The sequence below is a fragment of the Diadema antillarum genome, unplaced genomic scaffold, assembly GCF_040938485.1.
Source record: "Diadema antillarum isolate AM-2024a unplaced genomic scaffold, OU_Dant_1.0 seq00000217_RagTag, whole genome shotgun sequence".
Classification (NCBI taxonomy): Eukaryota; Metazoa; Echinodermata; class Echinoidea; order Diadematoida; family Diadematidae; genus Diadema; species Diadema antillarum.
Window position 1 is genome coordinate 1,381,539 of NW_027271272.1, and position 26,195 is coordinate 1,407,733.

General features: G+C 37.4%; 1 protein-coding gene and 1 pseudogene across 1 annotated transcript; both read left to right on the top strand.

Moving 5' to 3' along the window:
- The first annotated feature begins 4,000 nt into the window (after positions 1-4,000).
- Positions 4,001-13,963, top strand: LOC139729115 (cytochrome P450 2J2-like). The gene is made up of 6 exons (XM_071640040.1): positions 4,001-4,071; positions 5,615-5,868; positions 6,568-6,719; positions 8,303-8,913; positions 9,410-9,737; positions 11,480-13,963. Exons 2-6 carry the CDS (start codon positions 5,642-5,644, stop codon positions 11,656-11,658), a joined length of 1,497 nt encoding a protein of 498 aa, XP_071496141.1. The 5' UTR covers positions 4,001-4,071; positions 5,615-5,641; the 3' UTR covers positions 11,659-13,963.
- A 4,882-nt stretch (positions 13,964-18,845) lies between these two features.
- LOC139729048 (cytochrome P450 2J2-like) lies at positions 18,846-25,870 on the top strand (annotated as a pseudogene).
- Positions 25,871-26,195: the final 325 nt, after the last annotated feature.

Below are 26,195 nucleotides of genomic sequence, written 5' to 3' on the forward strand. Positions count from 1 at the left end.
ATTTTTTTTTTCACTTCAGTGTTTTATTTGTCTCGATATCTTAATTATCATACAATGATATATTTGCTAAAAAATGACCAATAGTTGATTCAATAAAAATTGTGATATCGACTATTTGATTGTACTCAAGTGACAATGTTCCAGAGAACGGTGTACACAATAAGGAAAAATCTGTCGAAAGATATTATTGGATTCAGTATGATGTAAGAGAGTTAGCGATTTTTTCTATTCCACTGAATTTCTTATGAGAAGATTTGATATAAAGTGAATGTCTTTCTGTTTAACGGTTTCATACTTGCTTCACTTGAAAAATACACGTTCGTTTTGACCAGCATTATTTCCTTGTCGGAACATCATAAATTGAATTTTCTTGTATAATTATACTAACCATCAAATCATATAAGTGTGATATGCTCTCTCTCTCTCTCTTTATATATATATATATATATATATATATATATATATATATATATAACGTGTGTGTGTGTGTGTTTGTGTGTAGTGCCTGTGTGTGTGTCATATTCAAATGTACGACGTTGACAAAGAGTTGTGGTTGAGTTGGCAATGACTTCCAAGCATCATTTAATTTGATTGTGATCTCTATAGAAACAAAATAACTGTGCAATAGCATCAAATTCCCGGAATAGCCCCCTATAAATGTCACACTCGGTATTATTTACGATATGATATACGTATGTATCTAGAATTATACATTTAATGCGTTTATCATAATATATGTATATACAGTGTATATATATATGAAGAGTTTGTTCGCAAAAACCGATATATTTGCCAAATAGAGATATTTGCTATTAAAGGTCAAGAAAAACAAGAATAATAATAAGAAAACTTTTGCTTCTTTTGACCATAACTTCAAAAATGTACCTTTATCCGATTATGTAGTGACCAATATGTCATTTAAAAGGTATCATTTTGTACTTTATGACAGAGACCGTACTTCAAAATCTTCAAAAATAGACTTATCGGTTTTTGCAAACAAACTCTTCATATATATATATATATATATATATATATATTATGTGTGTGTGTGTGTGTGTGTATGCGCGCGCGCGCTCACGTAATTTTATGTGATCTACATTCGATACACATTTTGCCAATATCGCATACACGCCTGTTACACATTGACTCTGATTTTGTGATTCGACTGCCCTAGTAACGTAGCTTCATACTTTTATTGTGTCGCTCCATTTTTTTTTTTGAGGGGGGAGGGTATGAAACAGTCAACTATCACTATCACGGTTCCAGTTTTCACAGTACAAGATCATAGGGGAGGGTCTAGATATTGCACATAGCATTATCAACGTTATGAGACTTTTGACGCTCATGGCCTTTAATAGCTGAACGTATTCTATGGGTTGGGGAGGGAGGGTGAGCGGTCTTGGAGAATCGTAGCACTGCAATGAACGCCTTACAAGCGGAGAGGACCGCTGTTATTTTGTTGTTGTAGATGTTGTTCTTGTTATCCGTCAGCGATCTTGATAAATGAATGTTTAAAGTTTTCGGTAAGTTACTGCATGTAGTGTCGTATAGGAGAAGAACGAAATATTGTAGCCTTCGTATCAAGAAGACGGCACGTGAATTAAAAGGGCACTTTAGGACCAATCAAAGTATCATTTTTTTTTTTACCAAAAAAATCTTGTAGACTACCCTACATATCTACGTTTGTGTATATTACTATGATATTATACTGCCTATGAAATAATGGCTGTTTGGAAGAAGGTTTACTGTGCTGCTCTTGGTCGTGCTCCTCTACTTTCTTTGTTTCTCTCCTTTCTTTTCTTTTTTACATTTTTTTACAATTTTCTTTCTTGTCCTGTCTTTGTTTGCTTTCTTTTTTATCAAAAATTATTCTTCGTGTTCCCCTTTTCATCACCTAGTCCATAGGATCAAAAAAGTTCTGAGGCATAATCTCAGGAAGGGACGTGTTAAGATTATGATCCATGAATAGAGACCTTTCCTATCAATTGCAACTGATTGACAATTTGCCCTACATCGACGTAAATAAGCACTGAATATTGATCAGTGTTTTAGTAGTAGATATGATTAAAAAAATCATGGGCGTACATACTCGAGCAGGATTTGAACCTACGACCTCCTCATCACCGGACAGGCGTCATCTCCACGAGACCACCGAGCTTTCGCCCGATAGCAAGTGTTGGTTCTAATCCTTATAGCATGCAGCGGGTACTGCGTAATTATTCAAATTCATGAAAGTCTTTTGTCGAGATGTTTTCACTGCATCTGATTGATAAATTGCCCTACATTGACGTAAATAAGCACTGAATTTATCAGTGTTTTTAGTAGTAGCCATGATAACAAAAAATTGAATAATTATGCAGTTACCGCTGCATGCTATAAGGATTAGAACCAACACTGATTGCTGTCGGGCGAAAGCTCGGTGGTCTAGTGGAGATGACGCCTGTCCGGTGAGCAGGAGGTCGTAGGTTCGTTTAATATCAATGTTGAAATAAGCCATGTACACAATCATGACGATGTTTATCTGGTAATGTCTTAGAATGTAAAGAGTGCATTCTCATATTATCGTTGCATAGATTATCTACACGAGGGGCAGTTATCGTAAAGTCAACGTCACGAGAAAACCGTACCTTCCACTCAATGTCGTCAGTGGGATTTTGTAAACATGTCGTAGAAAAAGGTTGCGTGACCCCTATTTTGTATTCACAAAAGGTCGCACGACCTCTCCATGCAAAGTATTATTTAAGCTAAACGTTCCATGCTAATACTATTGTATGACTATACATCTATCGTTATCAACTCTTGTAGACGAGATTAAATCGATGAAATTTGGGTTATGCAAGATGATGGATGTACTTGATAACGTCATACAACTGGTCACAGTAGTATACACGCGTTATTCATGTTGTTTTTCCAACAGATTCCAACTTTTCATTGATCGTAACAAAATCGTTGTTTCCTAAATGGTCTTCATCAAACTTTCATCTAAAATGACAAGATAGCTGTTTAGATGGAACAAGTTTCCGTGCTGTCAGTTACTTTTGAAAGGCCTTCGAATTTTCAGCTTTATGTCAACCATGTTCCAATTCATCATTAGTCCCACTCTGGTAAAATGGAAACACTTTGAGAACTCTTCTGTTCTTTCAAGTCGAGTGATGTAAGAATGTCACCGTGCTAGATTTACACTCAGTAATAATGATAATACATACAATTACTATATCGTCATTTTCAATTCTGGTTAAATGCTCAAGGCTTTTTACACCGAAGCAAAAAACCAAAACCAACCCCCCCCCCCCCCCCCAAAAAAAAAACAAAACACCAAAAAATCCCCACAAAAACAAACAAACAAACAAACAAAAAACAACAGAACAAAACAAATCAAAACTGAAAATACCATAAAGGAAGAAAAAGAACAAGAAGAAGAAAGAATGACGGATTCTGCTTGTGAAAATCAAAAGTGCCAAATTTTGAATGTAACTGATTTTTTTTTTTTGTTAGTCCAACTACTTACAGTAGAGATGATTGGAAGGTGACGTGATCTAGACACTTGTTCCCCGATTTTTTTTTTTCTATTTTGAGGGGTGGGGTGGGGGCATTCCGGCATTAGAGGGGTTTTTTCCTATCTGTCTGAAATTTCCCAGGGCGTTTATTTAATCTGTCGCTGACACACCTAATTTTTCATGCATTGTCATTTTTCAAGATCAATCACTTTTCAATTCTTTTCAAGAGCAAACACTTTTGTACAAAGGGCTTGATATACACTTAACTTCAATCGCGTTTGAAGTACATGGGTGCAAACACAGTTTGATGAAATAAATGAAATCGAATAAGACATTTCTTTCTTCGTGTTTGTCTAGCTCGTCTTGACGAGGGCATGATCATTTGCAGGTCATGTTCTTATCTATCAGAAACTCTTCGTCTTTTATTGGTGGACTGTGATCACGTGATTTACTTCACTAAATATAAGAGGCTATTGTAGGTGCGTAAAAATATTCATCGTCAAGTAATTGGTCTCAATAGGACCGATCTCAAGACTCCGGAGTAAGAAATTGATTTCTTCATTGTTGCATCAAAGTAAGTATACCTTTATCTTATTCATGAATTGATGACAGTCATGTTAGATAGAACGGTTTGGAGGTGCAACTTCGTTTATGGAACTCGAGTTGGCATATAGGCTGAAACCCTGAAATTATTATCATTATTATCATTATTATCATTATTATTATTATCATCAGTAGTAGTAGTATCTAATTATCTTCTGTTTGATCGCAATACTATCTCGTATATTTAGATGAGAATGAGCCCCCAGGGTAGGTATTGTTCTTTTGTAAACCAGTGTATAGGTGAAACAGGAACATGGAATTATTGAGAATTTGAGTGCTGATCACATAGAAATGATGAAATACTTGATAGAGACTTTTTCTTTGCTTTACAAGCGTATCTTCTCGAATGTCTATTTTCTTCAACTCTCTGTTAAGATATGGAGTCCTCTTTCCTGACCTTCCCGCTGGAAAAAAACAAAACAAAACAAAAAACATATGCAGTGTCCCACAGTGTGTAACAGTGCGTGAAACACAGTGTGAGCACATTGTAATTACAGTGTGAAATCTCTTCACACTGTTAAATTCGAGAGTTTTAACACTATGAACACATTGTGAATCATCTATTCACAGTACGAAACAGAATATTGCTATGTGAACGCTCTGTGAAAAACCACATCATGGTGTGAAATTATCTTCACAATGTTAAATTTGAGCGTTTTCACATGTCCGAAAATGTGAACACATTGTGAACACACTGTGGGACACTCTGCTCTTTGCAGCAGGGCTTATTCGTTGTGTGTGTTTGATTTGCATTTGCCCTTTGGAAATTTGAAAATCAATTTCCCTTGATAATCCCTTTGAATTATCACGTAGAGAACCTATAGTCCTACTGTAAAATGCATTCATGTTTATAGAGCCAACAGCTGGAAGAACTGAATGTGTTTGGTAGAGGGAATGTATAAGGTTTCCACTGCTTTAAGCAAATGTTAACATGGTTAAGAAGGTGTGTTGTACTTTAAATCGTCTAACCGGATGGGGATTTGAGAGAAGCAAAAAGCGTACAACAGCTAAGGGACATCGCCGGAAGACATCCCTTCCTAATTGAGTTTGGTCATCTTATTTAACGTAAACTCAGTAATCTGAGTTTTTAGTCTTTAAGAAAAATGCTTCCCCAGTTGGTAAGGAAATCATTTAACTTGGTATATACGGGATCCATTGCTTACTAAAATCTAAGTTTTGACCTAGTAGTTACTTTTTTTCTGTATAGTAGTTTAGTAGGGTGCAAATCATGCTTAATTTCGTGATGCGGAATTCCCTCCAATTATGTTCAATAACCTTATATATTTTTGCTTGAAATTTCGTGTATTATACACTTCTTCCTCGTGATATAATAAAATAACTGTAGGCACAGCGCAATAATGCGTACGTTTGTCAATGTTTGTGATACGTTTGTAATTACTGATTCTGTGTTATATTCTGTTGGAAATAAATTAATTGAATTGAATTGAATTGCATGGTATGATTTCATAAACTACTAGAAAGTAAACACTTCTAAAACATTTTCTTTTTTTTAGGACGCAGCTCTCGTCATCGTCGTCATCATGATCGACCTCGTGCTCAATGCGTTGTCGGAAGTCGGACGAACCGGTATTCTACTTGGTGTCGTGTTTTGTCTCGGCCTGAGTTGGGTGCTGAGGAGTACCAAGGGTCGTAGACGCTACAATCTTCCACCAGGGCCTACTAGCCTCCCATGGCCGCAAAACTACTTCTTTGCGTTCTCCAGTATCTTCAAGAATCCGATTTTCGTCATCTACGACCTCTCGAAGAAGTGAGAAAAATAACCCAGGGCACACCACCGTTCCTTTCCTTTCTTTTTTTTTTTCCTTCACATAAATTGTTTTCACCCGGACTTCAATGTAGATAGCTGTCTTCGATGAGAGTGGAGTTCCAATTAAGGGCCTCTTATTTTTGCCGACGGACCATGCGAATTGAATTTATTAATGATTAAAAACCAATTTATACAATACCGAATAGGCCTAACTATAACCGAGAAAACTGGATGTTATTCGCCTTTGAGAACACTGGGACCCAAGTTAGGCGAGTAGCATCACATACCTTTGAGATATCGTCATTTCGATCTTTCGGGGTCCGAGAAGGCGAAAGGGAAAGTTGTGAGATCTCAAATATCTTGTCTTTCAGAACACTGCTAACTGCTGACACGATTTTTTTTTTTTTGCAGAGGGGTATAACCCTTAACAATTTAACCATGTGTAATAAGATACTTACATATCTGTATTTAATACGGAAAAGTTATGGAGCTCGGGCTGTTCGATTCTATTTTCAGTTGGTGAGACCTGTAATGTCAATAATTCCAGAGCCATCTCAGAGAGCATGCAATGCGATGTTGAGGTGAATACACTAATTGATAAAGCATGCTGTCTTTCCTTTTCAGATTCAATTGTTATTGGTATACCGTCACCACTGCTCTAATCATCACATTTGTTATGACATTTCTTGTCATTTATAGATACGGAGACGTAATGTACTTCAACTTGGGTGACAGAAAGTTGGTATTCTTGGCATCTCACGAACTGGTGAACGAAATTCTCGTGAAGAAAGCTGACGTCACAACGGGAAGGGAGCCGGATCCAGAATTCAAGGCATTTGTTAAGTACAACGGTAAGAGATCGTCTGTCATCACATGCAGTAGTTTTTTCCTTACCCAGTTATCTGTGCACATTTCATGTGTATATCTATCATGTCAGCCTATCTGTATGTTTTTATACTCCACGTACTAAGAATGTTGCAATAGGATTGGTCCAGAGCTGATCACGTGATGAAGCGTAGTTTTACCCATCACATCACCTGGGAAGAAAAGCTCGTTACACTCTATGCTGATTGTCCCTTTTGTTTCGCTGATCTCCACACAGTCCACACAGTCCTAACGCAAGATGAGTATAAAAATAAAAGTGTGGACTATCATGTGACCTAGGTCACTTGATAGTACACAGTGCAATGCACTTTCACTTTGGTGCCGCGCGGTGCGCGCAGCAAATTCATTGTTTTGTCAATCTACGCACACACGTAGCCTAAGCCCTAATGATACCTAAAGACAGCTAAAACGGTTTCAGATGTGGAATAAAATGGGAATTTCTAGGACCCTAGATGTGGAATATAAAGCAAATAATCACCTTTTAGTTTCAGGCAATGAGACAAACTATCACTTCCTCGGCGATCTGAATGTGTACGCTATCTTTCCTCAGCTGCGCTTCGGAAAGATAGCTACATCCAGGTCGCCTCGGAAGTGATAGTTTATCCCATCACCTTCACCAACTTTGATTATTTGCTTACTATCTTCCTTTTTACTTTTCCAATGTACTGTTTGTCAGTCTGTCCGTCTCTCTTTTACATTTCAAATCATTTCCCCTCACCCTTTGTTTACTATCACCAGGGTTCCGTTCTCGTCAAGTGTTGAAGATCATTATGATATCAACAGTCTATGGTCTTGGTGTACTTAATTTTATTTGAACCATGGATCCTAGGGTCCATGTTTGAACAAACGTAAGAGCTAGGGTCCATGTTTAAGCAAACATGAGAGAAGAATCACCCTTGGCTAACTTTGATTATAAAATGCCCCTTGTTTGACTCTTCATATTTGAGATGGTATATATTTGCATTTTGTTCAAACAAAATTCAACAATGTTGTATTCATCAGCGTTTATGTCTCTGGCTTTGTTGTAGAATATATATCAGCCTGGTCAGTATAAAAGCTAGCTTCCGATCTATTCAATGCATTTATTTTTCTATCCATCTCTCAAACCGATTACTTGATCATCTCCTATGGGGCGCCAAGTGTTGCATGGTCTTTTTTCGTAACGAAATCGGTCATATCGTCGACGAAATGTTCACTTCGTTACGAAATGAAGCGTTTTATCGCAAAACGATCTAACTCCATTCTTATTAAGTTTAGACATTTGTGATTAAATCGGCTAAAAACCAAAGAAAATAGTTAGAAAATACAGTTCTATAACTTAAATCTATAACTTCTAGAATGTTTTTTTGTTATGTAATTAGTGAGGTATTACTGATGAAAATATGGCACTTAGTTGATTTTCCAATAAAGCTCTTCAATGTTCATTTCGTTACGAAATAAAGTCATTTTGTAAAGAAATTAACATTTCGTCCACAAAATGGCTACATTTTCGAAACGAAATGACGAAATGTTCATGCAACACTCGACCCCCATCTTCTGCATGTCTCAGGTGGAGTGGTCTTCTCAGAGGGCGCAGAATGGGTCGATCATCGGCGATTCGGTCTAAACGCTCTGCGCAATTTCGGCATGGGGAAAAGGAGCTTGGAAAGTCGCATCAACGAGGAAGCGCGAATGCTGACTGACGACTTTGCAAGCAAGGGTGGCGCCCCGCTAGACCCACATTCTAACTTCATGTGGGCCGTCTCAAATATCATATGTGCCATCACCTTTGGACACAGATTTGAATATTCGGATCCAGTCTTCCAAAATATGACGAAATACCTGAACGACATATTTGCTGAGGAACCAACTATCATCAGGTATTTTCCTACTTTTATTCGCAACGGGAGGAGAAATAAAATGGTCCGCGTCAGAGAATTTTTGACTAATGCAGTGAAGGAGCATAAAAAGACCTTTGACCCAAATGACATCAGAGACGTCATCGATATGTACATCAACCAAGTACGTGAGTTGGAAAAAACGGGTCAAAGGTCGGAGCTTAGTTTGGAGAAGGCAACGACCGTCGCTTTTGATTTTTTCGTCGGAGGGACGGAAACGACATCAACAATAATGGCGTGGGTGGTGCTTTTCATGGCTGCGTATCCTGATATTCAGAAAAAGGTGAGAATATAAGTAATTAAAAACATACAATTCAAACTGTTGCCATTTTCCTGTCACCGGTCACTGATGACTGCTATTCATTATACAGAGTGTTAACAGCACTGGAAAACTCGAGTGTGCTTTTCAGCCAGACTATACATGAATCTAATTGGAGACGCTTTCGAAGTAGCATAGTACTATATACGCACGTAGAGATTGTTCGGGTCCTGGTTGATGCTTATTAACTTGGAATACCAACAGAGGAAAAGACAAACTTGTCAGCATCGCACTATATGTGCATATTATCATTGTTTATGTATCTTAATGTCAAGGGTTATCGACCTTTAGATTCTTTGCATTAAATTTACCTAAACTTTCCAGCAATATTTCATCACTTTTTTGCACAGTTTCCTTGTTGAGGACAAAAATAAACGAACCTACACGCGTGCTTATATCTGATGTTCATTTTGTGTTTTAAAAGAGGAAAATAATCGTCATCTAAACGGAACCGTTTCAGGTCGTTGCTGAAATTCAACGAGAGATCGGATTCGACTCAGTGCCGTCATACGAGCATCAGAAGGTAATGCCGTACACTCAGGCAGTCCTGACAGAAGCGCTGCGATTTCGGCCTATAGCTCCCATCGGTCTTCCACATCGAGCTACGGCTGATATTAAGATCAAGGACTACGACATTCCTAAGGGAACAAACATCGGGATGAACATCTTGTACATCCATCATGACCCAAAGGTGTGGGGCGACCCGGAAGTGTTCCGACCTGAACGTTTCCTGTCGAAAGATGGGAAGAGCTTTGTGAAGCACGACGCGTACATGCCCTTCGGCGCAGGTGAGAATGACCTTTGCTCGGGTGATCGTTATTGAGAGAAAACTAGAGAGGGAACCCATCTAAAAAAACCCAATGAACTTTAAAAGAAAGAAAGAAAAAATCCGACAGAACGTTGCAAAAAATGACAAAAATTGGATAAGAATGAAAAAAGATATGACTTTTTTCAAATATAACATTCATCAGCAAACATTTCTTGATCATTCCTTCCTTGAATATTCAAATGAGTGAGTTGGACGTGATGTCATGTCCTCACAATTTTGTATGTAGGTTTTATAAGAAATTTAGGAAAATTTTCCTAACACACGTAAAAGCATACGTTAGTCCCATACCAAAGTTTTCATAGTTTAGTTTTCATCTATTCTGGGTGGTTACAAGGCCAGTTCTATATTTATACAGCTGAAATGTGATTTTCATTTTGGGAATCTGTTCTGTGTATGATAAGAATAAGAAATTGTGATGGCATGACATCATCAACTTGTTGATTTGAATATTCATAACAACTGGAAAAGAAGTGTCCACCGAAAATGGTGAAATCTTGGAAGACACAAGCAAGTTCGTTACACAGCTTTACTTGCATTGAATTACAATTTGAAAATGATATCAGAACAAAAACTTATTTTGCTCCATTCCACAAAATAAAATATTTGACCCACTGAATATGGTTCTTGTTGAAAGGCTATATTAACCATTTCCAGATGAAAGAAAACCCAGCTTTAGTGCTACAAAATACACCTGTACTTCTCAAATGTGAGTTCGTGATAGAAACAATTAAAGGACAAGTTCACCTTCATAAACATAAGGATTGAGAGAATGTAGCAATATTAGTAGAACACATCATTGAAAGTTTGAGGAAAATCAGACAATCCGTTCAAAAGTTATGAATTTTTGAAGTTTTTGTGCAGTACCCGCTGGATGAGAAGACTACTGCAGTGTATGAATAACTTAGATGTCACATGCGTACAACAATATAAGGAAAATATAAAGAGAATTTCACAAAATTCCATCTTTTGAAAAAAGTACACATTCCCCTGACTCGTTACCGACAAAATGTTATGGGTAATATTATTCCCCCTGCCTTTAGAAAGAGGCAAGTCAAGTGCACTTTTATTATGCCAAAAAAAGTGAAAATATGTTGAATTTTCTTTTACATTTTCTTCATACTGTTGTACGCATATGACTCGCAAGCTGTAGTAGTCTCCTCATCCAGCGGTTCCAACACAAAAATTAAAAAAATTCATAACTTTTGCATCGATTGTGCAATTTTCCTCAAACTTTCACTGATGTGTTCTACTAATATTGTTGCATTTTCTCAATCCTTATGTTTATGAAGGTGAACTTGTCCTTTAAGGTAAAAATCAATGTTAAGTATTGCGGAATATACAAAACGTGAACAATAGTTATAATTAAATTGTTTCTATAGAATAAACAGTCCACAATAATTATGGTATATTGAGGAAAATAGCGATATCTCCTTTATATTTTAGGGTTTGTCGGGTAATTTTTATATGGTAGGGTGTTTTGTTATACAATTGACTTACACACATGCATCAAGTTTGATAAACACTCGAAAATTTCTTTAAATTTCTGCTCCCAATGATCAGTGAAGTGTATTTAAATGTACTGATATAGTGATTCGTAATACATGTACTTATCATTATTGATATCACTATCATCTTCATTGTTATCATCATTAGTATGTTGATATGTTATTGATTGCTTTTTTTTTCTTCTTTGATTGTCAGGCCGTCGCAAGTGTCTTGGTGAGCAGCTGGCCAAGATGGAAATGTTTCTATTCTTCACCAACATCATGCAGCGGTTCAAGGTGTCTCTTCCCCCGGGAGCCAAGGCTGACTTTAGCTACGGCCACCGATCCTTCACTCTGCTCCCGAAGCCCTATAAGGTGATATGCCAGGAGCGCTAAGGAGCGGATACTCCCTGTAGGGAACCCAAACTTATAGGCCCAATTTACGAAGGTACCGTGGTACAATCTTGTCCATGGTTTAAGACCATGGAGTGTCAAGTGTCGCATGGAATATTTCGTGACGAAAGCAGTCATTTAAGCAACGAAATGATTATTTTGTAACGAAATGACTGATTTCGAAACGAATATTCCGTGCGTGTGACACTTGGCGCCCCATAGTCTTTGTCCATGGTTTAAATCATGGACAAGATTGTACCACCTTCGTGAATTCGGGCCATAACGGCGGACAACAGCAACAAGGAGGTCACATGAAATACAATTCACAAGGGGAAAAAAGAAGTAAGAGTGCCTATTAATTGCTTTGAAGTTGTGTACATAACGTCAGTTTTGGTTTCCATTTAATAGCCAGAGGGTCACTTTCTTCTTTCCCAGTTGTAAAGATGTTACGGTTATGAAATACATTGTGGGCATTGTGTCTTTATTGGAGGGATTAAAAGTTTGTGTCAATAGATGTGATGTACGTGTATGATTCATTTTGAATCGATTTGATTTGATGTGATTTAGTTACAAAATGCATATAGAGCTGTACATACATTATACACAATATATGAATAGTTTACATGGTTTAAATCATGGACAAGATTGTACCACCTTCGTGAATTCGGGCCATAACGGCGGACAACAGCAACAAGGAGGTCACAAGAAATACAATTCACAAGGGAAAAAAAGAAGTAAGAGTGCCTATTAATTGCTTTGAAGTTGTGTACATAACGTCAGTTTTGGTTTCCATTTAATAGCCAGAGGGTCACTTTCTTCTTTCTCAGTTGTAAAGATGTTACGGTTATGAAATACATTGTGGGCATTGTGTCTTTATTGGAGGGATTAAAAGTTTGTGTCAATAGATGTGATGTACGTGTATGATTCATTTTGAATCGATTTGATTTGATGTGATTTAGTTACAAAATGCATATAGAGCTGTACATACATTATACACAATATATGAATAGTTTGAACATGGAATAGGCCTATATCAGATGCATTTTGTGTGGATCGCCATAAGATATTTAAAGCTTGACTAGGACGTCAAGCATACATGACTTACGCACAATTATGGACAGAAACGTTACACAAAATATATTATTCACGCTCAGTAGTTTTTATAGCTAGGGATATAATCACTTCTCAGAGGAATAATCGTGTATATATAGTTACTGTAAAACCAGAAATATTCCGCTGCATTTTAATTTCGCAAAATTAGAATGTACGAGATACTTCTCGTCCACACTAAATGCATTAAAATAAAATGCCAGTGACAATATAATGCCGCGAAAAAGACCGTCGGCTCCAGTTCGCGCAATTTTGATGCCGCCAAAATACTTTGCTTTACAGTACTCGTACAATGGGTCATATACATGCGATGTTATATTTGTTTATGGATTAACGGTATTTCCATAAAGCTGTCATGTGACGTAATTAACATTATCATAGCTTAAATATGGACAATGACTGATGTTTTGATAGGCTGAATTGAAAGTCCATGAGATTCAGAATGCCACGTTACTATTCTTTTGTTTCAATTGAACTGAATTCAATTCAATTTAAAATGATTTTATTTCCATATAAAGTAATACAAAGTGATATAAATAACGCTGACACGAATACAATTATTATAATGATATCAACTCAGGTTTGGATAAATAAACAAGTAAGCAAAATAATCTTAGTTTATAACTCTACATGGAAAAGAGGAATTCACAAGAAAAGCATGAACTTGTTTAATAGACAACAGACAGTAAAATGTAAAGCGTTTGTTTTTCTCTCCTTTTTGTCTACCTGTATAAACATAATTTGCATCATACCCATTGATAAATTTTGTTAAAAGTGACAAGATTGTTGATTTGATCAAGAATTGATACTGTTTCACAGGATTCTGTACGTTGCAATCAATCCTCTTGATAATTATATAACATTGAAATCATTGAGGTGGTTGTTGTATTATATTACATTGGTTTTCTTCTGGAAAAGATGTACATATAGTGAGTATCTGTCTGGTTTCCTTTCTCATGCTTGTTGTATTTTTAGGGGAAAATATGTTCGTCTTGAACATGTTGAATAGCGACATTTGCTGATCTGAATTCCATAGCTTGATTCTTTTTTTTTCCGGCAAAACATCAAATTCTTTTAGTCGGATGTGAGGGGCATTACACATACCTATGTCGTTAACGAATTGTAGAGTTAGTGTTGATGAACTCCAGCGCTCTCGCAATGTGAATGTGATGTCTAAATAGAAATAAAAGAAGAATTGCAGACTCGCATTTCCAGATACACCCCCATTTATGTCGCACTCGTTGCTCACACTCGCCAAATCTTTTAGTTTGTTATATATATATATATATATATATATATATATATATGTGTGTGTGTGTGTGTGTGTGTGTGTGTGTGTGTGTGTGGTCTTACATTCATCACCTATGTATATATATATATATATATATATATACATATATGTATTTATTTTATTACATATATATATATATATATATATATATATATATATGTGTGTGTGTGTGTGTGTGTGTGTGTGGTCTTACATTCATCACATGTTTCGACAGATTAAAAATCACACACAGGTGTCCGACATTGACTGGAATAATGTAACTACAACTATATAGAATTAATTAAAGTAATTTATATCTTTATTTGTGTCTGTAAAATTATGTTATTGCGGTGTAATAGAAAATCGGACGATCGGTTCAGATGTCATGAACTTTTAGAATTTTGAATAAAGCTTTGTGGCGTCATCGAACACTATCGTCATTTATCATGACCTGTGTCTAGAACATCTAACTTCCTTCTTTTATAACTCGGCTAGAAGGGGAAACCTGCAGCCGCAGGGGGGGGGGGGGGGTGTGGGGGAGTTAATTTTTTGATTCCGTATGTTTGTCTGTCCACCAGTCTATCTGTCAGTTTGTCTGTCTGTCTGTTTGTGTACTAAATAACTCGAGAACAAAATGAACGGATTTTCACCGAACATGGAGAGTGTGTTCATAATGAAGTAATGAAGAGTCAATTAAATTAGGTGTCACGAGGTTGCGAGGGCAAAAATCAAACTTTATTAGGGGTCATACCAGGACATAGGGCCGAATGCATAAAACAAGCAATTGCTTGTAAGCAATTGCTTCAAGCAAAAACCACAAGCTCGTCTACCAAAAGGTCTAGCTCAAGCAATTGCTTAAATCCATATGCATAACATTCTTGCTTGTGCTTATACCTTTTACTTGTCCCGCACCAGCAGTTGCTTGCATTTTCAACAAAAGGGACGTCACGCATGTGCGAACACAAGAAGAAAGGCGAGTGTGACAGCATGTATTTGAAAGGGCGAGTGTGTACGAAAACATTTCCTGACATAGCAGAATAATTAGCTATGAAATGACACTCACAAAGGCACACACAGACGCACACACACACATCTATACGCACACACATACTGGCTGCTTCCCATCACTGCTTATAGGTTAGCCCGGATCTGCCAGATCGCACGTGAAGAGAGGCTCCTTGCTATCCACCGAAGTCAGACATCCTACCTGTTTTTCATCACATTTTGCGTGCTATATAACCACTGGACATTCCCGTTGTTGAAACGAAAAAGCTTCTTACACTACTTAGGAGTAATTTCTTGTAGATTTATACCACTCCTGCACAAGTGTGGTCTTTCTTTTATGAATATGAAAATGATACTTAAAAGGGACCGTCCCAGTTAAGCAAAAGCTCAAGCTCATTTTACAGAGCTTGGAAAATCGTAAGCAATTGCTATATTCAAGAACAAGCAAAAGGTATGTTTTATGCATACGTTTTTAAGCAAATGCTCTGCTTGTGCTTGCTAGTAATTGCTCGTTTTTATACATACGGATTCGAGTAAAAGGATAGCACAAGCAATTGCTAACGTTTATGCATCCGGCCCATAGAATAAGCTTCGTCTCCTAATAAGCCAACACCGAATGATCAGATTTTTACCAAAATGTATAGGGCCTACTACCTTATACCTTTAAGTTCGTGTAGATATACTGTGATGTACAGTATACTGCCTATGAAATCATGGCTGATCTCCGGAGGTGTGCTCCCTCGGAGTGCTTTTCTAGTTTTTGTGTTTCTTTCCTTTCTCTTCTCTTTGATATTTGTAGCATTTATTCTTTCGTTCTGTCTTTGTCTGCTTTCCTTTTTTTTCACACATTCTTCACAGCCTTTTTCCTTTTTATCACTTAGTCCAAAGGATCACATTCACTCAAGTAGGTTTTAAGGCATAAACCCACGAAAAGACGTGTTACGTGTAAGATCCATGAATAAAGGCCTTTCCTATTATAAGTAATGCTGAAATAAGCCATGTACACAATCATGACGATGTTTATCTGGTAATGTCTTCGAGTATATAGAGTGCATTCTCATATTATCGTTGCACAGATTGCACGAGGGGCAGTTATCGTAAAGTCAACGTCACGAGAAAACCGAACCTTCCACTCAATGTCGTCAGCGGGATTTTGTAAACATGTCGCAGAAAAAGGTTGCGTGACCCCTTTTTATGGTAACAAAAGGTCACGCGACCTTTGAGTGTTTCTCCATTCAACAGTAATACCATGGGTCTACTGCAACAAGCTGCATGGTATTACTATTGTATGCCTATCAATTCCATCTATTATCATTATTAAAGCTTGAAGAAACTGCCTTATCGATAAACTGAGTTATGAAAAAATGATGTATGCATTAACAGTATCATACAACCAGCCATTACATTGTAGACATGATATTCATGCTGTTTTCAAGAGATTCCATCATTTCATATTTTACAAAGTAGTCACTTTGTAAGTGACCTTCATTAACATTCATCTATGATTAAATTGTACAAGAAAGTTGTTTAGATGAAACAAGTGTCCGAACTTCCAGTTACACTGGATTGGCCTCTGAATTTTCAGCTTAATTCCAACATAGTCCTTTTTGAGTAAAATGGAAACACTTTGAAGACTATTTTGTTATCTCTTAAGTCGAGTGATGTAAGAAAGTCCTCGTGCTAGATTCGAACTCAACAATAAAGGTTTTCTCTGCTGATTTTATTCTGTTGTCACTGAATTTCACTTTGGAAGCATGTATTTTCGTAAAATTTGCTTAGGCATCGAAATATCGTCATTCTTAATCATTTTTTCTTCGTTCAAATTGGCAAAGTCGGTAACCGATTTCCCATTTACATTGTACATTTTGCGCATTCTTAATTATTGAATGCGCATACATTTTCGACCACGGTCTTTTTCCTTTTTTCAATTCCGATTCCCCCTGTCGCCATCTCTTTCCAGGTAGTTAGATTTGCATATTGGCTAACCTGTTCATAAAAGGAGCATTCAGATTAAAATGTGTACCGCATCTTACAATGTCTTAAATTTAATTGTAATGACGTCTACATCCGGACCACACACGGTTATGTAAATAAGTATGCAAACACCCATATAAAGATGGCAAATCGTTATGATGATTTCAATTGAAATTAACATGTCAAGTCATAGCTACGAACATGATTTGATGATCTTATCAAATTAAGATGTAAATTTGAGATAATTCAACAAAACCATGTGATGGCACGATGAAATTTCTTTCTGAGGTAGGGGAAATTTAAGGATATGAGGATGTAATGTGTTGTATAATATTTGTTAAATTTTGAGTTTAATAGATATCAGTATATACAGTATATTAAGATATATACAGATTTGATACTGCAAATTTGATTTTGATGTTGGTATTGTATGATTATCATGTGTTTATTTGTATGTATGTGTTCATGCAGGGCCTCCAAGAACAATAGTGTTTAACCCACTGATGGAGCCACCCTGTGAAAATAAAACATATAAATAAATAAATAGATAAATAAATAAGGACTTCATAATATCTGTTGAACTTTACATACTGGTTATGATAAGCTAAAAGAATATCTGGATGTTCAAATAAACAAATATAGGTTATGGTGATGACATTTAAAGTAAATATGAGAGTCACATTCAATCATTAAGTGGACATAATCACTCTAATATATATATAAATAAACGTTGATAAACATTATGAAATTGAATGATTAATTCTGAAATTGTTTGTTCCAAAGCAAAATATTGAAAATGCTTTCAAGAGTTTATCGAGTCCAGAGACTCCAACCCAAAGCACCTTCTGAGTGGAGATTCTCCCGCCTGAAACTCCTAGCAAACGGGAGACTCCAAGTTGATGTGTGCGAAGCGCGAAATTCCCAGGGTTCTAGATGCTCTCTGGTGCTATATAAGGCTCATTTTTTGTAACATACAATAGCAATAAGTAAGAAATCCTTTCGAACGGGAGACACAGAGCCAGGGCGGGAGAAATTAAATCTCAAACGGGAGAACGGGAGATTTTGCAAAAATGGGTTTTCGGCGGGAGATTTCCAGTCGAAAACGGGAGAGTTGGAGTCTCTGCGAGTCCATAATACTAATCTGGATATACAACCTTGGAATCCCAAGCACGAGATTGAATGCTTATATCGGAATTTGAACTCGTTCCCCTCATTTAAAGGGGCGCTTAAATAATGAATATGAAATCATCAGAAGAGAAATCGTTTGACCAATGTCACTTCACCGATTCAAACTCACGAATTTGAATGGATATAAAATGAAATTAAAATGAAGGACAATTTCACGACATTGGACGGTAAAACCTAATAAAAATGAAAATGACTTTTCAGTCAAACTACTTGCAGATTAGGAGGTCACGTAACCTTTTTTTTTTTGTCGGGGGGGGGGGGGATCAGGTGGTTCACGAGACCTTTTTTTTTCCCATTGGCCTCAATATTCGAGAGCATTTACCTAACCTGTCCCTGACACACGAATATTTTCCTGGCCCAAACACATTTCTAATGCACTTGACATGCGGTGTGTTTGCACAGTTGTGAGAAGGATTTGATTTGATAAAAGAAATGATATCGTTTGTCCATATCATATGCGCAGCTCGACTAGACGAAGTTATGATTACCGACAGGGCGTAGTCCTATCCCTCATTAACTGGACGTCTTTTTATTGGTGGACTTTGATCACGTGGTTTCTTATCGCCCGGCGGGGGTTCTTATGCTTCCTCCGAACAGTGTCTTGCTTTTCTGGATATAAGCTGCTATAGTAGGCATGTTAAGACATTCACCATCAGGAACTTGGTCTCAAAAGGATCAGTCTCCAGACTCCGTGACAATTAGAAATTGTTATCTTCATTGTTGAATCAAAGTAAGTATATCATACCTTTTTATGTAATTCGTCTTCTGTGTGATTGCAATAATGTGTATAGATGGGAATGGGCTATACTGGCAAGGTATACTGTTTGTAAACAAGGTACGCGAAGCGGGAACATGGAATTACTGAGCGTTTATGTGCTGGTGACGAAATGCTTAAACATATCATGTAACGACTTTTTTTTTCTTTACTTGAAAAGTTAAATATGCCTGTTTGTTTTTTCTGGTGTTCTTTGCTTTACAAGCGCTTCTTCAAGAATGTCATTTTTTTTCAAAGCTTTGTCAAGACATCTGTCTTTATTCCAGTTCTGATCAGTTGTGTGGTGGTTTTTTTTAAAATCTCTACTGTCCCATTCAGAATATCGTCCAAGTTTAACATTCATTTTCTCTTCTACAATCCGCTCGGATCGAAGCGCAGAGAACCTATTGAAACTACAAACATTTGTGTTTTGGTTATCTAAAAGAGCCAACAACTGTAACTGCCGAATGTATTTCGTCGGAAATGGTATAAGATTCCTATTCTTTTTTTTTAAGGTGAGTAGTAGAGGTTCTACTTGTAAGAGAAGTAAAGGCGTGGAACACGGTAACAGGACATTGGCGGAAGACATCCTTTGCTTATGTTAGAATTTTGTTATCTCATATAATTAAAGGTAAACCCAGTAATATGAATATATTATAATCTTCCTAAGAAAAATGCTTGCCCGAGTTGATCAGGAAATTCTTCAACCTGGTCTACTGGAGCTTACTAGAGTTAATAGGTTTTGTCTTATATTTATGATTATGCCTGTATAGTGTAGGATGACGATATGCTCACTTTCGTGATGAAGAATCCCTACCAATTATGTTTAATTATGTCTTTCTACTTGACATTTCGTGCATATACAAACTTCTTCTTGGGGATATATTAAAAAAAATCACTAGGCACCAAGCAATAATGTGATTTCACGAACTAAGTTCTGTAACATTATTAAAACATGTGTTTTTTTTTTCCAGACGTAGTTCTCGTGGAGGTCATCATCATGATCAACCTCGTGATCAACGCTTTGTCCGAAGTCGGACAGACCGGTGTTCTACTTGGCGTTGTGTTTTGTCTCGGCCTGAGTTGGGTGCTGAGGAGTACCAAGGGCCGCAGACGCTACAATCTTCCACCAGGGCCTACCAGCCTCCCATGGCCCAAAAACTACTTCTTCGCCTTCTCTAGTATCTTCAAGAATCCGATTTTGGTCATTTATGACCTCTCGAAGAGGTGAGAAAATAGCGCCCACTATTCTCTTCTTTCCTCCTTAACCTTCACATAAGTTACGTCCATGCGGACTTAAGTAATAACTTTGATGAAAGTTGCGTTCCAAGGTCCTTTATTTCAGGCGAAGGGCCATGTGAATGGAATCAATCAATGATTAATATCAATTTGTACGGAAGCGTATAGGCCTAACTACCACCGAGAAGGCTGGATAATTCTGTTCGCCTCGGATCCGTGTTAGTCCAACAGCGTGATATGAGATAAGATCGTCCTCACGATCATTAGGGGTCAGCGAGAAGACGACAAGGAAAGTTTTGAGATCTCATCTTCCAACCTCGCCTTCAAGAAGGCGCAGTCGAGAGATGAAGATCTCCTCTTCTCGACACGTCAAGAAAGTGAGAAATGGAGATGTGACGATGCGTTGTTATCTACTAGCTTTCATTTCCTTACTTGAAGCCGAAAAGAAAACCAATACCTGGTCTTTTCAGTAAACACTGCCTGTTTCACACAAAAAGGTGAAAAAATGCTTCCTCTGGATTGACCAACAATGTTTAAAGTAAAGAACATGGCAAAGTTATATGAAATACATGCCCAGTTTTGTGTTATTAGTTTTATACATTCAAGTTGATCAGTACTATTTATTGACTGTACTCCTGAAACATGCACGGTTTTGTTTTGTTTTGTTTTTCTCAAACTCTGGTGAGAGGTCCTGAAAGAAAAGACACGGCTTTCAACTGAAAAATTGATAACATAATTATATTAAAGTCTTTTTTTTTCATAATCGAAGTTGAAGCGATAATCCCCTTGAAGATTTGAAATAAAAACCTATCCAGCAGTAGAACAAAGCGATTTTTGTAGAGGGGTAGTCTTTAACAACCATGATTACTATAAGTTCATTACATCTGCCGACATATGATATTCGGATTAGTTATTGCATAACCTTTGTTTAGTACGAAATAAGTGATGGGGGTCGGTGTGGTACGTTTTACTTTCAGTTGTGAAAACAGAGGTGTTAAATAATTCGGACCCCTCCCAGAGAGCATACAGTGGAAGTTGAGGTGAATACATAGTTACACTGCTGCGGGTAACAATGAAGCATGTTATTTTTCCATTTCAAATTCAAATGTTATTGCTAAACCGTCACATTTGTTATGACATTTCTTGTCATTTATAGATATGGAGACGTTATGTACTTCACCTTGGGTGACAGAAAGATGGTTTACTTGGCCACCCACGAACTGGTGAACGAAATTCTAATTAAGAAAGCTGACGTCACAACGGGAAGGGAACCGGACCCAGAGTTCAAGACATTTGTGAAATACAACGGTAAGAGATCGTCAGCTATATAGCAGTGCTGTTATTTTCCTCACCCGATGACCTGTGTGTATTTATTTCATGTCCATGTACATCATGTCGGTCTATCTTTATGTTTCTATCGTTCTTTGTTCTCTACCAATGTATTTTTTTGGGGGGTCAGTCTGTCCGTTTCTCTTTTACATTTCCACCGTTTCCCCCTCATCAGCACCACTTGTCTCTTAGTATCAGGTCTCCCCATCATCAAGTGCTGAAAGTCACGTGATATCAATAGGGCACAGTCTGCTTGCACTAAACCTTGGTTGAACAAACGCAAGAGAAGAATCACCTATAGCTTAGCCCCTTGGATAATGTATAACCCCATGTCTGACTATTCATATTTGACAAGTTTGAGCTTGTACATTGTATTTTGTTCAAACTGCGGTTAACATTGCTGTGTTCATCAGCGTTAATATTTCTGACTTTTTAGGTTGCTTCATTTGATTTATTGGTCCTTGTAGTATTATTGAATATGCACATATTATGTATACATGTAACTTTTGGTGCCATATGTATTTATAAACATAAGCTGTTAACAAAGAATATTTTCTTAATTTCCTTTACAATGAATATAAAAACGTATCAATAATACAAAGAATAATATAGAAGGGCTGCAGCTGAAGAGTATAACTTGAATTGCACGCAGCCCTCGTACCTAAGCATATTGAAAAAAAAAATAGGAGGGAGGGATGGCTTGCGTAGAGAAAGGATAGAAGAAAGGGTTTACAAAAAGTTACCTGGATCACTGATCAGCGAGGCATGGCAAAATATTTTTAGCACCCAGGTACAGGTGTGTATCTGTCCAGTTAGCTTGCTAGTTCCCGATCTATCAAATGCATTGCATCTTACATCTACTAGTATGCATCTCTCCAACCGACTGCTCATTGGCGGGTCCAGAGGGGGCGCACGTCCCCCTTTAATTTTCGTTAAAAACAAAAGAAATACAAAGAAAAAAAATAAAATGAAACCCGGAAGTGACACCAGAATAATTAGTTGCGCCCCCCCCCCCCTTAAAGAATTCCTGGATTCACCCCTGCGATTGTTTGATTATCTCTCATCTGTATTCTCCTACCACTCCTCAGGAGGGGTGGCCCTCTCGGAGGGCGCAGAATGGGTCGACCATCGGCGATTCGGTCTAAACGCTCTGCGCAATTTCGGCATGGGCAAGAGGAGCTTGGAAAGTCGCATCAACGAGGAAGCGCGCATGCTGACAGATGCCTTTGCAAGCAAGGGTGGTACCGCACTAGACCCACATGCAAACTTCATGTGGGCCGTCTCAAATATCATATGCGCCATCACCTTTGGACACAGGTTTGAATATTCGGATCCACTATTCCAGAAACTCACGCAATACCTGAATGACATAACTGCCGAGGAAGGAACTCTAATCAGGTACTTTCCTACTTTTATTCGCAACGGAAGGAGAAATAAAATGGTCCGCGTCAGAGAATTTTTAGATAAGGCAGTGAAGGAGCACAAAAAAAAACTTTGACCCAAATGACATCAGAGACGTGATCGATATGTACATCAACCAAGTGCACGAGTTGGAAAAAGCTGGTCAAAGGTCGGAGCTAAGTTTAGAGAAGGCGACAACCATCGCTTTTGATTTTTTCATTGGAGGGACCGAAACGACATCAACAACAATGACGTGGGTGATTCTTTTCATGGCTGCGTATCCTGAAATCCAAGAAAAGGTGACCCACGAATTACTAAAAATACTCCTTTAAACTACTACCATGCTCCTGCCAATGGTAACAGCTATCTATCATGAAATATCATTAAAAAAAAACACCATGTAATCATGAAAATCGACCGTGTGCCGGACAGAAAAATAATATACGAATGGTTTTTCAAGAATTGCATAATGCTACGTAGGAGTAGCAGTTGTTTGGGCACTATTAGTTTTTGCTTATAAACGTGAAATAACACACAAAAAAGCTTTGTCAACATCGCCAACTATAAAGAGAGCACTATTGGCGCACATTCAATTGCTAATCTTTCTTAATCAGAATTACTTTCATCTCTATAGATGGTATAACTTTAAAGTTTGCGTGAACTTTCCAGCAATATAAGCCATTTTTGGCTCAACCTCCAAGTTTCATGAACACGACAATAGACAAACCAACACGAGCGTATTTTGAGCTTTAAATGATTACTTTCCAAACTTGACATAGAGTAAACTAATCGACATATAAACGGAACGTTTACAGGTTGTTGCTGAAATACAACGAGAGATCGGACTGGACACAGCGCCGTCATACGAGCATCAAAAGGCAATGCCTTACACCCAAGGGGTCCTCACAGAAGCGCTGCGATTTCGACCCATTGTTCCTATCGGTGTCCCGCATCGAGCCACGGCTGATATTAAGATCAAGGACTACGACATTCCAAAGGGAACAAACATCAGGATGAACATCTTGTACATCCATCATGACCCCAAGGTGTGGGGCGACCCGGAAGTGTTCCGACCTGAGCGTTTCCTTTCCAACGATGGAAAGAGCTTTGTGAAGCACGACGCGTTCATGCCCTTCGGCGCAGGTGAGCATGACCTTTGCCCGGTTGATCGTTATTAAGAGAAACTTATAAATCTGAAGTCATAAGGAAGTACGTGACATTTTGTCATCAATTATTACGATTTGTTAATCACTTCGTACCATTATTGAAATCAATTCATCTTTACAATCATCATTATTGAAATGTTTCTCATCGTGAAATTCATTATGACAGTTACGGGTATACAAAAAAACAAAAACAAAACGGGTATACAAAATAAACATATACATTGTATATCATACAGCAAAGATTTAGTGTCTTAAGTGTTTCGTATCTAAGCACACGTTCGCATTTTGCCCCAGTTCGGAAATTTGCAAGTGTCTTTTTTTTCTGCTTAAAGTGCGCAAAAGTAATAGATATCTAAGAAAAACTACGGTTTTACCACTCGAGAAATCCAAGAGAGTCTTTAAAATCTACACTGAAGAAATGTAGTACCCTAAGATTAAAAAGAAAGCCTGTGTCAAGCTTCCAGATGAGGGTTGTATCTTTTTAGAGGGGCTCACCCTCACCAACCTCTCTCTCTCTCTCTCTCTCCCTCTCTCCCTTTATATATGATATTTATATATGATTATATATATGTGTGTGTGTGCGTGTATTTATAATAACGTTTATTCGTATTATATCAAATTGTTAAACAGTAAATGGTTATTTTCTTCGATTGACAGGTCGTCGCAAATGTCTTGGTGAGCAGCTGGCCAAGATGGAAATGTTTCTCTTCTTCACCAACATCATGCAGCGGTTCAAGGTGTCTCTTCCCCCGGGAGCCAAGGCTGACTTTAGCTTTGGCCATCGATCCTTAAGTTTGCTCCCGAAGCCCTACGAAGTGATATTTCAGGAGCGCTAAGCAGCGGATGCTTCCCGTAGGCATGGTAAGGAATCGAAATTTACAACACAGCGGACAACAGCAACAAGAAGGTCACCAGAAATACAATTCACGATAAAAATAGGCATAAATAGTGTTTTATTTCGTCAAAGCAAGGATGGTGGAACACAGCAGCCCAGATGCTGCATTACGTGCAATTGATGCAAATGTTCATACTGTTAATGTAGGCCTACATATAAAACATTACAGTGATTCTTCACATTAAGCATAATGAGAATCCATGTAGGAACTACTCCATTTCAACTATTCAATTCAATTTCAAAATACGATTTGGTATAAAATACTAATCACACATAGATGATTGCAACTGAAAAGGTAAATCCACTGATTTGGAAATATATTATATTAAATCTAAAGATTTAAACCTTACCTAGTATTCAAATCTTATAAGTTTATTGATCATAACTCAAAATTGTGGAAAGTTATTAAAAATACACCACAATACTATGTGCATAGAGCTTTTAATATACACTGTATAATATTATTGTCTTAAAAATGTGTAAAACATACAGTGAATTTTATGTCTATAAAATAGTCAGGGTTACCATGTCTCTCGGCAGGTGTAAAGACGTATATAGATATAAAATACATTATGGACATTGCGTTTTATAAGAGGGATTTAAAGTTTGTGTTAATAGATGTATTTGTATCCTATGTTTTGAATCACTTCCTTCACAGAGAACTGATCGTGTATACATACTGTGGAAACCAAAATGATCGCATACATTTTAATTTCGCGAAATTAAAATGCACGCGAAAGTTATTGTCTATACCATATGCATTGAATGCGACGGTTATAAGATACATTATGGGCACTGTGTTTTATAAGAACGATTTCAAGTATGTGTTGATAGATGTACTTGTATCCTATATTTTGAATCACTTCCTTCAGAGGACTGATTGTGCATATACTGTGAAATAAAAATGAACGCATACATTTTGATTTCGCGAAATTAGAATGCACGAGAAAGTTCTTGTCTATACCATATGCATTGAATGATAGTGACAATTCGTGAAAATTTCATGCCGCCGCGAGAAAGACCGTCCGCTCCAATTCGCGTATATTTCATGCCGCAGAAGAATCTAGCTTTAGAGTACTCGAAGACGGTTTGTGTACATTCGGTGTTATATTAGTTTAAGGTATTATGAATTAAATGTAGTCTAATGAAACTGTCATGTGCCGTAAAATAACTTTATCGTAGTATATATGGACAAAGTCCAATGTTTTG